The 17114-nt window shown below is 42.9% G+C and overlaps 1 protein-coding gene across 4 annotated transcripts in view; it reads left to right on the forward strand.

Moving 5' to 3' along the window:
* The window catches only part of DMPK (DM1 protein kinase), an 89637-nt gene that overhangs the window by 61097 nt on the left and 11426 nt on the right, over positions 1-17114 (forward strand). The window contains exons 12-15 of one of the 4 annotated variants that reach the window (XM_077455773.1): positions 10737-10861; positions 14969-15072; positions 15415-15485; positions 16665-16735. In XM_077455773.1, coding sequence (XP_077311899.1) covers positions 10737-10861; positions 14969-15072; positions 15415-15485; positions 16665-16697 — 333 coding nt within the window. In that variant the 3' untranslated portion in view covers positions 16698-16735. Of the gene's footprint in view, positions 1-10736; positions 10862-14968; positions 15073-15414; positions 15486-16660; positions 16736-17114 lie in introns of all 4 variants that reach the window. The other 3 variants (XM_077455765.1, XR_013262891.1, XM_077455787.1) reach the window with 3 other exon arrangements.

Genomic DNA, 17114 nt, shown 5'->3' on the forward strand with positions numbered 1-17114 from the left:
GCCATTCATTCATGGCCACCCCCTCGCGATCGCTCCCGGCGAATGAAAATGTCCGGTGACATCACTTCCTCTCCTGTAATGTAAACACAGGAGAGGAAGTGATGTATTCTCTCCTCCGTGTCGGTAGTTTTCGTTCCGGCACCGAGGAGAGAGGTTCGGTGAGTTGCACCAACACACCCCACATACAGTAGAACATGCCAGGCACACTCACACCCCCCCTTTACCCCCCGATCACCCCCCAATTACCCCTGCCCCCCCAGTCACAGTGACACCAATTGCTTTTTTTTTTTTTTTTTTTTTGCATTGGTGTCATTTGTGACTGTAGTAACTGTTAGGGCAGTTAGGGTTAGCCCCCTTTAGTTCTAATGTGCCCCCCTAACCCCCCCAATAAAGGTTTAACCCCGTGATCACCCCCCGTCGCCACTGTCACTAAGGCTGGGTTCACATTGCAGCGGTTTATGAGAACGAATGTGATTCGCACCGCACTGCAGTGCAAATCACATCCGATCTCTGTGCGATTCGAGTTCAGCTATACAGATAGTATGGCTGAATTCGTGTCGCACCCGCCGCACCCGCCGCAAATTCGCACGGGACCCTTTTTTTGGCCCGCAGCAGAATCGGATCGCATGGGTGTTCACACCATGCGATCCGAGTTTGCAGATCGCACTGCGATATGCGAACTGATCTGGGGGTGTCATTAACATTTCACTGACACTCCCAGCAGTTCGCATAGGGCAGTGTGAACTGCCGCCGGGAGGCATGCGATGCGGGAACCCGCCGCGGATTCATGGCGTTCCCGCATCGCTCCAGTGTGAACCCAGCCTAATAAGCGATAGTTTTTCTGATCGCTGTATTAGTGTCACAGGTGACGCTAGTTAGGCAGGTAGGTATTTAGGTTCGCCGCAGCTTTTTATAGCGCCAGGGACCCCCATATACTACCGCATAAAGCCCCCTGATTGCCCCCTAGTTAACCCTTTCACCAGTGATCACCATATAACTGTTACAGGTGACGCTGGTTGGTTAGTTATTTTTTTATAGTTTCAGGGCACCCGCCATTTATTACCTAATAAAGGTTTAACCCCCTGATCACCCGGCGGGTGTCATTTGTGACTGTAATAACTGTTAGGGCAGTTAGGGTTAGCCCCCTTTAGTTCTAAGGTACCCCCCTAACCCCCCCAATAAAGGTTTAACCCCGTGATCACCCCCCGTCGCCAGTGTCACTAAGGCTGGGTTCACATTGCAGCGGTTTATGAGAACGGATGTGATTCGCACCGCACTGCAGTGCAAATCACATCTGATCTCTGTGCGATTCGAGTTCAGCCATACAGATAGTATGGCTGAATTCGTGTCGCACCCGCCGCACCTGCCGCAAACTCGCACGGGACCCTTTTTTTGGTCCGCAGCAGAATCGGATCGCATGGGTGTTCACACCATGCGATCCGAGTTTGCAGATCGCACTGCGATATGCGAACTGATCTGGGGGTGTCATTAACATTTCACTGACACTCCCAGCAGTTCGCATAGGGCAGTGTGAACTGCCGCCGGGAGGCATGCGATGCGGGAACCCGCCGCGCATTCGTGGCGTTCCCACATCGCTCCAGTGTGAACCCAGCCTAATAAGCGATCGTTTTTCTGATCACTGTATTAGTGTCACAGGTGACGCTAGTTAGGCAGGTAGGTATTTAGGTTCGCCGCAGCTTTTTATAGCGCCAGGGACCCCCATATACTACCGCATAAAGCCCCCTGATTGCCCCCTAGTTAACCCTTTCACCAGTGATCACCATATAACTGTTACAGGTGACGCTGGTTGGTTAGTTATTTTTTTTTTATAGTTTCAGGGCACCCGCCATTTATTACCTAGTCTCACTAGTGTACCCCTAAATTTAGGGGTGTCTACTTTCCAAAATGGGGTCATTTGGGGGGGGTTTGTGCCATCTTGGCATTTTATGGCCTTCAAAACTGTAACGCCCTTAGAAAGCCTGAAGGCGGTGCTTGGTTTTCGGGGCCCCGTACGCGGCTAGGCTCCCAAAAAGTCCCACATATGTGGTATCCCCGTACTCAGGAGAAGCAGCAGAATTTATTTTGGGGTGTCATTTCACATATGCCCATGGCATGCGTGAGCAATATATCATTTAGTGACAACTTTGTGAAAAAAAAAAAAAAAAAAAAAAGTTTGTAATTTTCCCGCAACTTGTGGCAAAATATAAAATATTCCATGGACTCAAAATGCCTCTCAGCAAATAGCTTGAGGTGTGTACTTTCTAAAATGGGGTCAATTGTGGGGGTTTTGTGCCATCTTGGCATTTTATGGCCTTCAAAACTGTAATAGGTAGTGAGGAGTGAAGTCAAATATTTACGCCCTTAGAAAACCTGAAGGCGGTTCTTGGCTTTCGGGGCCCCGTACGCAGCTAGGCTCCCAAAAAGTCCCACATATGTGGTATCCCCGTACTCAGGAGAAGCAGCAGAATTTATTTTGGGGTGTCATTTCACATATGCCCATAGCATGTGTGAGCAATATATCATTTAGTGACAACTTTGTGAAAAAAAAAAAAAAAAAGTTTGTAATTTTCCCGCAACTTGTGGCAAAATATAAAATATTCCATGGACTCAAAATGCCTCTCAGCAAATAGCTTGGGGTGTCTACTTTCTAAAATGGGGTCATTTGTGGGGGTTTTGTGCCATCTTGGCATTTTATGGCCTTCAAAACTGTAATAGGTAGTGAGAAGTGAAATCAAAAATTTACGCCCTTAGAAAGCCTGAAGGCGGTGCTTGGTTTTCGGGGCCCCGTACGCGGCTAGGCTCCCAAAAAGTCCCACATATGTGGTATCCCCGTACTCAGGAGAAGCAGCAGAATTTATTTTGGGGTGTCATTTCACATATGCCCATAGCATGTGTGAGCAATATATAATTTAGTGACAACTTTGTGTAAAAAAAAAAAAATATTTTTTTTTTGTCATTATTCAATCGCTTGAGGCAAAAAAATAAAATATTCAATGGGCTCAACATGCCACTTATCAATTTCCTTAGGGTGTCTACTTTCCAAAATGGGGTCATTTGGGGGGGTTTTGTACTGCCCTGCCATTTTAGCACCTCAAGAAATGAGATAGGCAGTCGTAAACTAAAAGCTGCGTAAATTACAGAAAACGTACCTTAGTTTGTAGATGTGACAACTTTTGCGCAAACCAATAAATATACAATTATTGACTTTTTTTTTACCAAAGACATGTGGCTGAATACATTTTGGCCTAAATGTATGACTAAAATTGAGTTTATTGGATTTTTCTAATAACAAAAAGTAGAAAATATCATTTTTTTTCAAAATTTGCGGTCTTTTTACGTTTATATCGCAAAAAATAAAAATCGCAGAGGCAATCAAATACCATCAAAAGAAAGCTCTATTTGTGGGAAGAAAAGGACGCAAATTTTGTTTGGGTACAACATTGCATGACCGCGCAATTACCAGTTAAAGCAGCGCAGTGCCAAATTGTAAAAAGACCTCTGGTCATTTACCAGCAAAATGGTCCGGTCTGAAGGTGGTTAAGTGATGCCTTGATTGTGAACAGGTGTGGCAATAATCAGGCCTGGGTGTGGCTAGAGAAATTGAACTCAGGTGTGGACAACCACAGTTATAGTATGTTTTAACAAGGGGGCAATCACTTTTTCACACAGGGCCATGATGGTTTGGATTTTTTTTCACCTTTAATAATAAACACCTTCATTTACAAATTGCATTTTGTGTTTACTTGTGTTGTCCTTGACTATTGTTTAAATTGGTTTGATGTTCCGAAACACTTAAGTGTGACAAACATGCAAAGGAACAGGAAATGAGGAAGGGGGCAAACATTTTTTCACACCACTGTATTTTTATGTCTACATATATTTTTTTTTAACAGAAAACCTATCAAAGAATGTCTAAGTTTAGTAGAGAATATAGGTCTGTAGTTAGACACCTGAGTCCTTCCCCTTCTTGAAGATCACCATCAGAAAAGGCTCCTGAGAGGTCGGTTGACAAGTGCTGTGACTTATCTAGGGTATTGAAATCCTTCAAACATCTCTGGTTTAGTAGATCTGGCAGACATCTAGTGCAGTGATTCTCAACCAGGGTTCCGTGGAACCCTAGGGTTCCTCCAGAGGTTGCTAGGGGTTCCTTCAGCATTGGGCAATCTCTGCCTCACAGATAAGTTCCCACTCACACCATTGATCATTTTAGCTATCTGTAAGGAGGTAATTCTTCCCAATGACCACAAGTGTAAGGACCATTCTTCCAACTAACCATCACACTAATGTATCATGAGTTGTAGATTTCTAATTTTTAGCAGGTGTTCCTCGAGACCAGAGAAGTATTTCAAGGGTTCCTCTGTGTTGAAAAGTTTGAGAAAGGCTTATCTAGTGTATTGAGCTGCAAGTCTGTCTGGCCCTGGACTCTTTGCGAGCTTCATCTGCTTCAACGCCAGGATGAATTCCTCCAGGGATAGTGGGGCCTCTAGTTTCCTGATATTCTGGGAAGGTAAAGGCTTTGAGCAGTATTGGTCCAAGAATTCCTGTGTCTAGTTGGCTTTATGTCAGACTGCGCGAGGGACATTCTGTTGGGAGCCTAGGTTGTAGAGTTTGCTGCAAGTCACAAATTGTTTATCTATCTCCTCGTTCTGTAATTAATGGTCACAACCACTCTCTGGGCTTGCAGCACCCTAGCCAGGAATATGCCACTTCTGCTCCCCTGTTCATAGAACAGTTTCTAGGAGAACATAAAGCGGCATTGAGTTCTTTTCCCAAGTTTCTCTAGCAAAAGAGTTCTGTAGTCTAATTCCTGGAGGGTCGCTTGGGCCTGTGAGCTTTTGTGTTGCATTTCCAAGGCATCTATACAGTCAAAGAGTTTGTGTAGAGCAGCCTGATGCCCTCTTTTGCATTTTGCCTCCATGGCTAGGAGAGCGACCCACGCTACACATTTATGTGTCTCCCACTGTGACAAGGGAGATGCCTCTGGGGTGTCATTAGTTGTAACCTATTCTGTCAGGGTATGCTGCAGAGATTTCAGATTAATTGGGTCACTTAGCAAGGAGGCATCCAAACTCCAAATTTTTGTGTGGGGATCCATCTATGGAAAGGTCAAGGAGAGTGTTATTGGATGCTAATCAGAAAGGACATCCAATAATACTTATAAATACTGGAGGGCTATCCTGAATTTCTGTATATAAACTTGAAATATGGTACAACATGCAGGTATATATATTTTTTTTAGAAGTCCTGTACCTGGAGCTGCTTCACCTCTGACTGCACAGAAAAAATGTGATAACTATGTAGCTTTTCTTGTTTTGAGGCCGGGTTCACACTGGTACGACAAACGCTCCGACATTGGGAGCTCATGTCGCATGACGTGTGAAAATCAATGTTTCCCTATGGGAGCCATCTTAACTGGTCCGACACAAGTCGGTCAGACTTTGAAAATGCTTCCTGTACTACTTTGGTCCGACTTTGATCCTACGTCAGTCCATTGACTATCATTGAAGTAGGATCAAAGTCAGATCCTTGTCCTAACCATCCAACTTTGGCATCTGACATTGTGTTATTTCCTGCCCCCTGCTGTAGCCCCTCCTATTGTGCGTTAGTTTTGGTTGGTCGTACTATCTGAAAAGTCGGATCAAAATAGTATCCTGTTCATGAAAGTCAGATGGATGTAGGAACAATGAAGGACCAATTTAGGATCAATGTAGGACTGATGTCACAGAGCAAAGTAGGATGAAAGTCCGACTTGTGTAGGAACAGTTAAGACGGCTGCCATAGGGAAACATTAATTTTCACACGTCATGTGACATGAGCTCCCAATGTCGGAGCATTTGTTGTACCAGTGTAAACCTTATTCAGAATGGGGCAGTTTTTTTTCTTTCTTTTCCTCTGAGAAAGAAAGGCTGACAGAAAAAACTTAAATAAGCAATCTTTGGAGTTTGTTTAAAAAAAAAAAATATGAATGTCACAACTGTGACTCACAAGCATTCATTCAGCCATTACAATTTCTGGCTGTATTTTGCATAAAGTGGTATTAAAACCAAAAGCATACGTTTTATTATATTGCAGCTTACCAATGTTTAGATGTAATGACTGCATTCGTTTTCTTTTAGGCTTTCTTTCTTTTATTTTCACCTGGTGATCCATCCAGTAGGTCTGTTGCTATTCAAAAGAACAAGCTATCCTGCAGTTGTGGCAGTTGCAGGGTTGAGACAAACCATTTAATACTGACAGGGGTGCTTACAATGATCAACTTTTTTTTTAAATATAAAAGCTTTATCCCAAAACGTTAGTGTATTTTAATCTGCTAGTACATCTAACACTCCCTTCCCCCCAGACTGACAATGCCGCTGTCCAAAGGTGTCCCTGTTACTCCTTCATCCATGTAGGCACTTGAATACAGGAGGTGTGTTATTGGCCAGATCACCAGGTGAAAACAGAGGTGGAAAAGCCTAAAAAAAGAAAACGAATGCAGCCATCACATTTAAGAATTGGTAAGCTGAAGTATATAACATTTTTGGTTTTGGGATTAATACTGCTTTAATGTGTTGTTTTCCTAGTATCATAGACTTTATCTAGTAGCCATTAAGTACTTTTTCTCCTAAAATGCCTCAATCAGCAAAATCAGGGAAATACCGCATTATGACCACTGAAGTTGATGATCATAGGAAATGAACATATTCAGCAAAATATACAGTAGTCAGAATTTGTGATGGCTAGGTGAATGTTTGTGGCATTTATCCTCTGATGTTTTTTTTGTGTCTAAAAACATACTCAAGCTTACTAATAGGCTCTTTTGTTTTCAGTATCTTTATTTTTAACCTTTATCCAAACAGGATATTGTGCTAAACCTGTTGGTTAATAGGAGAAGCAAGGACTTTGCTAAGTGGGTTTGATATAAAAAAAAGTTGTCAGTGCCTCCACCCAGGACAGGACCTCTATGAACAGAGAGGATTGCCTTCCTGGGAGATGAATCGGTAATCTAATCATAGTTACATAGTTAGTCAGGTTGAAAAAATATTGTACAATCCCATATAACCAATTCTATACCCACCGTTGATCCAGAGGAATGCAAAAAACTCCAGTAAAGCATGATCCAATTTGCTACAGCGGGGGAAAAAAAAATCCTTCCTGTTCCCCCCGAGAGGCAATCGAATTTTCCCTGGATCAACATTACCTATAAATGTTAGTACTCAGTTATATTATGTACATGTAGGAAATAATCTAGGCCTTTCTTAAAGCAATCTACTGAGTTAGCCAGAACCACCTCTGGAGGGAGTCTATTCCTAATTTTTAAAGCTCTTACTGTGAAGAAACCTTTTCGTATTTGGAGATGAAATCTGTTTTCCTCTAGACGTAAAGAGTGCCCCCTTGTCCTCTTTGTTGACCGTAAAGTGAATAACTCAACACCAAGTTTACTATATGGACCCCTTATATATTTGTACATGTTGATCATATCCCCCTTAATCTCCTCTTATCAAGAGTGAATAAATTCAGTTCCTCTAATCTTTTCTCATAGCTGAGCTCCTCCATGCCTCTTATCAGTTTGGTTGCCTTTCTCTGAACTTTCTCCAGTTCCCCGATATCCTTTTTGAGAACTGGTGCCCAAAACTGAACGGCATATTCCAGATGAGGTCTTACTAATGATTTGTACAGGGGCAAAATTAGATTTCTCTCTCTGGAGTCCATACCTCTCTTAATACAAGAAAGGACTTTGCTCGCTTTGGAAACAGCAGCTTGGCATTGCATGCTATTATTGAGCTTATGATCTATCAAAACCCTCAGATCCTTCTCCACTACGGATACCCCCAGTTGTACCCCCCCTAGTATGTATGATGCATGCATATTCTTAGCCCCCAAGTGCATAACTTTAGATTTATCAACATTAAGGCTGGGTTCACACTGCTGCGGCTACGAGAACCGGATGTGATTCGCACCGCACTGCAGTGCAAATCACATCCGATCTCTGTGCGATGCGAGTTCAGCCATACTTCGCATCGCACCCGCCCCAAACTCGCACAGGACCCTTTTTTTGGTCCACAGCAGAATCGGATCGCATGGGTGTTCACACCATGCGATCCGATTCCTGTCTGAGTTTGCAGATCGCACTGCGATATGCGAACTGATCTGGGGGTGTCATTAACATTTCACTGACACTCCCAGCAGTTTGCATAGGGCAGTGTGAACTGCCACCGGGAGGCATGCGATGCGGGAACCCGCCTTGGATTTGCGGCGTTCCCGCATCGCTGCAATGTGAACCTAGCCTAAACCTCATCTGCCACATAGTCGCCCAATTAGACAGAGCAAAGTCAAAGTAACTGAGAGTAGAAGAACTGCTGCAACCAGCATAAAACATTAACCATATAAGAGAATATAGATTTACAACAGCCTGGAATGGGGCTTCACATTGGTAGGAACAGTGGTGTGGCACTGGAACTCAGAGTAAGTCTATCTACTCTGTTCTTTAGTCCCTCCCTGGTAGGTTATAATAGTTTCTTCTGGTCTGGGTGGAAATACAACAGCAGCAACTCCGTGGACAGGACATGAGGCTCAGTTCTCTCTGTCTACTTCTTGGAAACTCCCCTATATAAAGATGTTGATGTCCTTCAATCTGGGGTTTCTGACCTGCTCTCTTTATTTTATTATGTACATTCTTGACAAATTTAATCTAAGGAAATTTGGTCACACTCTGATGGAGAAACCATCATATTGACAATGTTGAGAGTCTGATGTCCAAACTCAGCTTTTACTCTAAGCCCTATTTAATTATTATATCCGTATATGCAGATTTTATTCAAATGGACACATGAATATGAAAAGTGGCTATATTGTCTTAATGTGAAATATTGTTTTTTTATGTTGATAAATACCTTTAATTATTTTTTAAACATTTGTTGTGAGATCATACCTTCAATTAACTTCTAGTTGATGTGTTTTTTATGTGTTTTGCGTTTTTGGGAGATGCCTGAGAAACCAGAAAAAATGCAGCAGAAACGCATCAAAAACGCAACCTGCTGCAGCAAAAAAAAGTCCCAGACCCTTTCCAAAAAAGTACAGTTGGAAACACACAGATGTGAACGCGTGAAACCATGTTAAATGGGACTGTAGTGCATTTCTGTAAAACTGAAAACCCACTGAAAAACGCATAGGTGTGAACCAGGCCTTAATGATATTTTTAAATAAAAAATGGGTTAACACCTACATTCTCTATGCAATGGATTTGCACAGAGCAGCCCTGAACTTCCTATTCCTGGTTCCCCCACTGGCACTCCTGGCTCCTCCTCTTCGGCGAGTTCCCCCCATAGAAAGCTGCTTTTATTTTAGACCCAGAAGAATGATAGCTCAGGCAAGTGGGGGGTGGGTATGAGGCGCCGGTACTGATGTCAAAACAAGGACTGCATTAAGGTAAAAAAATGTTTAGGCTTTATAACCACAATTTTTTTTTAATATTTAACATTTTTCTTTAACCACTTCTCAACCAGCCGGTGCAGTTTTACTGCGGCAGACTGGCATGGGTGGGCGAAACTATGTAGCTGCAGGTTGGCTCCTTTAAGCGGGATAGCAGGCGCACCCGCTGCATTGCGGGGGTGCCGATGCTCTTGGCCGGCGGTCGCGCGCGATCACAGGCACGAGAGGCAGAACAGGGACATGTGTGTAAACACACAAATCCCTGTTCTGTAAGCTGAGGAGAGGCAGATCGTGAGTTCCTAATAGCTAGGAACCATGATCAATCATCTCCTATAGTCAGGAAAAAAGGACGTCAATTTTGTTTAGGTACAGCTTTGCACGACCGCACAATTGTCAGTTAAATCGATGCAGTGCCGAATCACAAAAAATGGCCTGGTCATTGAGCAGCCAAATCTTCCGGGCCTGAAGTGGTTAAAATATCTGGTGATCCTGCCATGAAGGTCCTTGACAAGGCTCTGTGCCTGTCTCCCAGTTACACTTTCCCATTGTCATACTGTCACACAGGCTTCTCAAACACATTATTTAGCATGTGGTTTAGACTCCTTTCACGCTGGGGCGGTTTTCAGGGACTTTAGCGCTGGAAATAGCCTCTGCTAAGCACCTGAAAACCACCTCCCATTCATTCAAGTGTGACTTTTCATACTTAGGCGGTGCGCTTGTAGGACGTTCCGAAAAGTCCTGCAAGCAGCATCTTTGGGGCGGGTTGGGAGCGCTCCCAAAATGCCATGCCCATTGGAATGAATGGGCAGCGCTTCTGAAGTTCCTGAAAAGTGCTTCGGATGCGCCACAACACTGGAGTTTTTAACCCCTTCTATGGAGTTAAAAGTGCCGCTAGTGGCAGAAAAGCCGCTAGCAGGGCAGTGTGAAAGGGGTCTCACTGTTGTCACTATAAGTAAACCCATCCTGACAAATGCCAGCTGTTGGAATGCATGTCAATAAATAGCGGATTCAGATAGACCTGCAGTGTTTAGATTCAACAAAGCATAATAAAGGTGAAAAAAAGGCAATTGTCTTTGATGCACAGGTCTCATTTTAAAAAGCTTTAACACATAGATAAGGATCGTTATTTTCAGCCATGTGGCTGTAATTTTCAATGGTTATTGGCACCAACTGATAGCTTTCACTTTTTTTGAAAATGTAGATTCTAATCCTGGAATGTTAGCTTTGACCCTAAGGTGCTTTAGCTAATTAAAGGTCAGGGTTTACAGGAATTTCTGTTTTGTTTTATTAATATGGATAGCTCTAATCTTAATCCATAATTCCAGGACTCTTATGTGGACCCCTCACTACTGTCTGGTCTTCGTAGTGCTTTGCAAAGTGAGATTGAGACACGTGAGGCTTTGACCACTGAAATTAACCTTCTTCAAACAACCAACCAGTGCCTGGCCAGGTGAGAGGCTTTTCTATATTTTTTTAGAATGCATGTGCAGTTTATTTATTAGGTTGTTCACAAATTGATATGCCCACGATCGTACATACCCCAGCCCTCAAGTTAAACTTACAATAAATATATTTTACAGTGCTGGAATGGTGTGACATTCTGGAGAAGCAAGGCATACAAATGGGGGTTAGGGGGATAAGGAAAAGGGAGGGAGGGGAATAAGAGGGGTGGTCAGGCAGGCAGAATCTATGCATGCAGACCATATTTTACCATATTTTGCCAGGCAGCCTCAGATCATACTGTATATGTCAACTAGTATATAGGACATACATAGCCAGGCACCAGTTATGATAGGATGGTGGAGAGGAGACTTTCCATTTAAGAAGAATTTCTCTTCTAGAATAGTAAGATGCATGAAAGAGCAGTAATTTAGCAAGTTTTTGAATGGGAAGATCATCATAAATGCCCAGCAATAGCACAAGAGGATCTAGTGTTATAGGTAGATTAAAGGAGAAGTATGGCTGGAGCTCTTTTGGTCATACTTCTCCTCTGGGTCACAGGAGTGCCCTTAGTTCCGCACTCCTTTGACTCAGATTCAGCTGACAGCATGGTAAAGAATTCTAGATGTATAGAGTGCATCTGGAAAGTATTCACAGCGCTTCACTTTTTTTCAAATTTTGTTATGTTGTTCCAAACTGAATTAAATGTATTATTTTCCTCAAAATTCTACAAACAATACCCCATAATGCCTCAAATCTTTTTGAGTATGATGCTACAAACTTGGTGCAACTATTTTTGGGCAGTTTCTCACATTCTTCTTTGCAGGACCTCTATCTGGTTGGATGGGAGCGTCGGTGCACAGCTATTTTCAGATGTCTCCAGAGTTGTTCAACTGAGTTCAAGTCTGGGCTCTGGCTGGGCCACTCAAGCACATTCACAGAGTTGTCCCGTAGCCACTCCTTTGTTATCTTGGCTGTGTGCTTAGGGTCTTTGTCCTGTTGGAAGATGAACCCTCGTTCCATTCTGAGATCCAGAGCACTCTGGAGCAGGTTTTCATCAAGGATGTCTCTGTACATTTCTGAATTCATCTTTCCCTCTATCCTGAATAGTCTCCCAGTTCCTGATGCTGAAAAACATCCCCACAGCATGATGCTTCCCCCACCATGCTTCGCTGTAGGGATGGTATAGGCCAGGTGATGAGCGGTAGCTCGTTTCCTGCAGACATGACACTTGCCATTCAGGCCAAGAGTTCAATCTTTGTTCCATCAGACATCAGACCAGAGAATTTTGTTTCTCATGGTCTGAGAGTCCTTCAGGTGCCCTTTGGAAAACTCCAGGCAGGCTGTCATGTGCCTTTTACTGAGGAGTGGCTTCCATCTGGCCACTCTACCATACAGGCCTGATTGGTGGAGTACTGCAGAGATGGTTGTTCTTCTGGAAGGTTCTCCTCTCTCCACAGATGTTGGAGCTCTGTCAGAGTGACCTTTGGATTCTTGGTCACCTACCTGACTAAGGTCCTTCTCCCCCGATCGCTCAGTTTGGCCGGGCAGCCCGCTCTAGGAAGAGTTCTGGTGGTTCCAAACTTCTTTCATTTACGGATGATGGAGGCCACAGTGCTCATTGAGACCTTCAGTGCTGCAGAAATGTTTCTGTACCCTTCCCTAGATCTGTGCCGCGATACAATCCTGTCTCGGAGGTCTACAGACAATTCCTTGGACTTCATGGCTTGGTTTGTGCTCTGACATGCACTGTTAAAGAGGAAGTAAACCCTGATGGGTTTACTTCCTCTTTCATTCCCTGCAAAGGCAAAGCATAATGGACTACTATGCATCGCATAGTAGCCCATTATGTGTCACTTACCTGACACAGGAGCCAGCGAAGTCGCCGCTGTCCCCTGTAGTCCGCCGCATCCATCTTGCTGGTGGCGTCTCGCAGCTCCACTGCTGTCATTCAGCGAAGCAGCGATTACGTCACTCCCGCGCATGCGCACGGGAGTCGACACGCGCGGCAGCTCCATTCTTGGAAATACCGCGCTCAGTGCGCCTGCGCGCCGCTGTCTACGGCGCATGCGCCGTAGACAGCGGTGCCCGTTTTCGGGCAAATATCTCCTAAACCATATAGGTTTAGGAGATATTGCTTGGACCTACAGGTAAGCCTTAATCTAGGCTTACCTGTAGGTCATAGTGGTTTGTAAGGGTTTACAACCACTTTAACTGTGGCACTTTATATAGACATGTGTGTACCTTTCCAAATCATGTCTAATCAACTTAATTTACCACAGGTGGACTCCAATCAAGTTCTAGAAACATCTCAAGGATTATCAGTGGCAAAAGGATGCACCTGAGGTTAATTTTGAGTGTAATGGCAAAGGCTGTGAATACTTATGTACAATTGATTTTTTCCTTTTTTTTTTTTATAATAAATTTGCAAAGTTTTCAAACAAACTTCTTTCATGATATCATGATGGGGTATGTTTGTAGAATTTTGAGCAAAATAAATAATTTAATCCATTTTGGAATAAGGCTGTAACATAACAAAATGTGAAAAAAGTGAAGCTCCTTGAATACTTTCCGGATGCACTGTACATACATTATCTCACAAAAGTGAGTACGCCCCTCACATTTTTGTATAATATTTTATTATATATTTTCGTGGTGACAACACTGAAGAAATTACACTTTGCTACAATGAAAAGTAATGAGTGTACAGCTTGTATAACAGTGTAAATTTGCTCCTCAAAATAACTTCATTTCTAAACCACTGGCAACAAAAGTGAGTACAACCCTAAGTGAAATTTTTTAAATTGGGACCAATTAGCCATTGTCCCTCCCAGGTGTCATGTGACCTGTTGGTGTTACAAGGTCTCAGGTGTGAATGGGGAACAGGTGTGTAAACTTTGATGTTATTGCTCTCACTCTCTCAAACTGGTCACTGGAAGTTCAACATGGCACCTCATGGCAAAGAACTCTCACAGCTTGTATAACAGTGTAAATTTGCTGTCCCCTCAAAATAACTCAAACAGCCATTAATGTCTAAACCGCTGCCAACAAAAGTGAGTACACCCCTAAGTATATGTGAGAAGTGTCAAAATTGGCCTGGGAGTCAAATGGGTTAATATACCTCTCCTACGAACAATAGAGGGAGAGCAGACCAGGTCTCTCATTTGGCATTAAAGGGGTTATAAAACCCTCATGTTTTTTCCACCTTAATGCATCCTATGCATTAAAGTGAAAAAACACCTTGCAGTCACCAGCCCCCCCCCCCCCCCCACCGTTCTACTTACCTGATCCCCCGTAATCCAATGATGCGGGTGGTGAAGTCCGGCATTCGTGTCTATGGATGCAAATTCTGGACTCGGGAGCTCGCCCACAAGGTGACCCCCAGGAGAGCGCTTCTCCTAGGGGCTTATCTAAAGTAAGGGAGAGCCACGAGAGCCGCAAAACGAGCTGCACAGTGGAGGTAAGTATGACATGTTTGTTATTTAAAAAAAAAAAAAAAAAAACGAGCCTTTACAATCAATTTAAGTTGAACAATCAGTGGAGTAATATTGAATTCCAGGAAGAACTTAAGTTCTATAGCAATGTGGATTCCCACATACTTAAACTGTTAAACACAGGGGGGAAATAGTTGCCAACTAACGTGCAAATTTGTTTATGGGAAAAAGAATAGGTTTGAATCCCATTATTCTTTTAGCAGAATAATACCCAAAATCACCCAAGGTTTGCAGAGTGGTGGCCAGGTAGCACTTAGTATCATTAAGATACAGGAATGCATCATCAGCATATAATGAAAACTTGTCCTTCATTGTCTCCACCTGCAGACCACAGATATGTGGGCGGTTGGCACAAATTTGAGTTTCCAGGGACTCCATAGCCAAAGCAAAAAAGCCTGGATAAAGGGAACAACCCTGCCTCGTGCCTCTATGTAGGGCAACAGGAGTTGACAGGATATTGTTGGCAAACACTCTGGCCTTGGCAGCCTATAGTTTGACTCATTGTATAAATGGCCATTGCATTATTGGCTCTGTCTGGGCAATGAGTGATGTAATTGGTTCTTTGCACTCTGTAATGCTATTTGTAAGAATTAATTAAAGTATACCCATATTTCCCTCCACAGTCGCCTTTATGAAGCCGATCAGCTGAACTCTGAACTTCAGAGTAAAATACGCTCATTGGAGCAGCAATTAAGAGATAGAGAGGTACCACAGGATGAAGAGAGAGGTAAGAACAGACCCCATGTCCTTACAGACAGATATACACTTAAATAAAGAAACACATTTTTCACCTGTGATCTATTTAACTGTTATCATGCCATCTATTGTTGACTTGCTTGCAAAGAAAACAATGGTTCTCTAGGTGAAACCCTTATCTCATACTTAATGCATAAAGCTCTATCACTGCTGCACTGCAATTCGTTTTTTTTCCCTATGCCTTTTCTGTCCATCTTTTCCACTTTCTCTTCTTCTGTCTAGATCTGTCTCTTTGCTTCTCTTGTTATCACTAGCACCCTCTCTGTTCCATTAACAGAGTTTCTTTGATGTCTCTCCTCCACCCTTTTTTCAGACAAAGTTTTCCTTCCCCGAAGATGTGAAACCTGCAACCAGAACTCTGAACCTACCTCTAGGATTAGACAAGTGAGATTTCTGTAGGAAATAGAATGGGGCTCAAGGCTGTTGTATTGGAACATGAAAGTGTAATAGCGTGTCTAGCTTAGGAAATTTCAAAGGGGATCAAGTTTATAGAAAAGGAGTGATAAAGCACGTACAGTAAGAGTTTATTGGAGTCTAGATTTTAAAATTTTGAAATGAACGGTAGAACTTTGTTAAAAAACAATTACGACTACCCAAAGATTGAGGACTTTCAATTTTATACAGATAAGAAATGCTATATTTTCTGAATTAGACCAATGAATGGATGAACATAAGGCGTCAGCAATTTCTTTTGTGTTGTTTACAATAGAAGCACATTTTCTATCCCATTTAAAACACTCGGTGGCTCCTAGATTGGACTGGCTGGATTCTGGAGTTTACACTGATTTGTCAGCCCCATATAGGACATTTATTTGGGCTTCATAGGACAAAGAGCAATAGTTCACATAAATCCGTAGCAACCAAGTCGATATTGTCTTTATTTAACCTGTTTATGCTACAGTTAACCATACCATATATCTTAGATGGATGGCTGTGGATCCTTGCAGATGCCTCTGCTTATTCATTCTTGGAAAGAATCCAAGCCCATCGTTTTAATTTTAGGCCAGTCTATATGGTTTCCATTGTGATATACAGTACACAGCTGGTCATATTAGTGGCAGACTTCTAAAAAAAATGCTGTTCATTTGACACCCACATCCATTTTTTAAAGTAAATTAAACTGTCCTAGTCTTAGTACTATCTGTGAAGCAGTATTTGTAAACATTAAGGTATCCAACCGGGTATAGAAATGCTATAATTTGTGTACCGTTGTGACAACATTTACCCATTTACCCATAGCTGGTCCTATTATGTAACATTCTACCAACCTTAATCAGCTTGCCATTTCTGATTGTTTGACATGAATTACTACACATCTCTGTGATTTGTATGGTGCTATTAAATAAACCCTAGAGAATCACACATGATTTTGGTAGGAAGCATAGTAGAAATGTCAAGCTATAGCTGACCATGAAATTGTTGAATGTGATGGGTGGACAGATTGGAAACTTAATAGGGAGGCCCATGTAAATCTGGGGAAATAGGAAAGATTTAGCAGATTTTTTTTTTCTTGCAACCCCCAGGGCTGACTCCAAACCTTTGTCTGTCTTCTTTCTCAGCTAGATAGCTGTATCCCTTCCTATTGCCACCCCTTAGTGACACCAGTTCACCGTCACATGCTGCTCTTCTCGCGGGTATGTCACATGCATGTCACCTGTTGTCTTGTTCTGTGTAAAGAGGGGTAGAATCTAACTCCCTTCTGTGTCTTTACAGAAAAATGATCAGGTCATCAGAGTCTGTGACATCATGTCTACCAGAATATGGAGACCTGACATCTTGTGTGTGTTTTACCTTGTCCTGTGTAAAGGGGTAGACTCCCCTGTCTTATCGTGTGTTTTGTCCTTCAAGTTTAAAGCAAACCTAATGCCTGGTACACACAGGCCGAAGATCGGCCAGTTCAACAGAAACCGGCCAACATTCGGCCCATGTGTACAGCAGCCTGTCTGACAGAAGCCAGCTGAACGTCTGGCTTTTTTGGGACAGGCATGCTAGAAAAACATCTGCCGATCAGTA

The sequence above is a fragment of the Lithobates pipiens genome, unplaced genomic scaffold (genome assembly GCF_037356315.1).
Source record: "Lithobates pipiens isolate NorthernLeopardFrog02 unplaced genomic scaffold, aLitPip1_a1.2 Scaffold_1, whole genome shotgun sequence".
In the NCBI taxonomy this organism is placed as follows: Eukaryota; Metazoa; Chordata; class Amphibia; order Anura; family Ranidae; genus Lithobates; species Lithobates pipiens.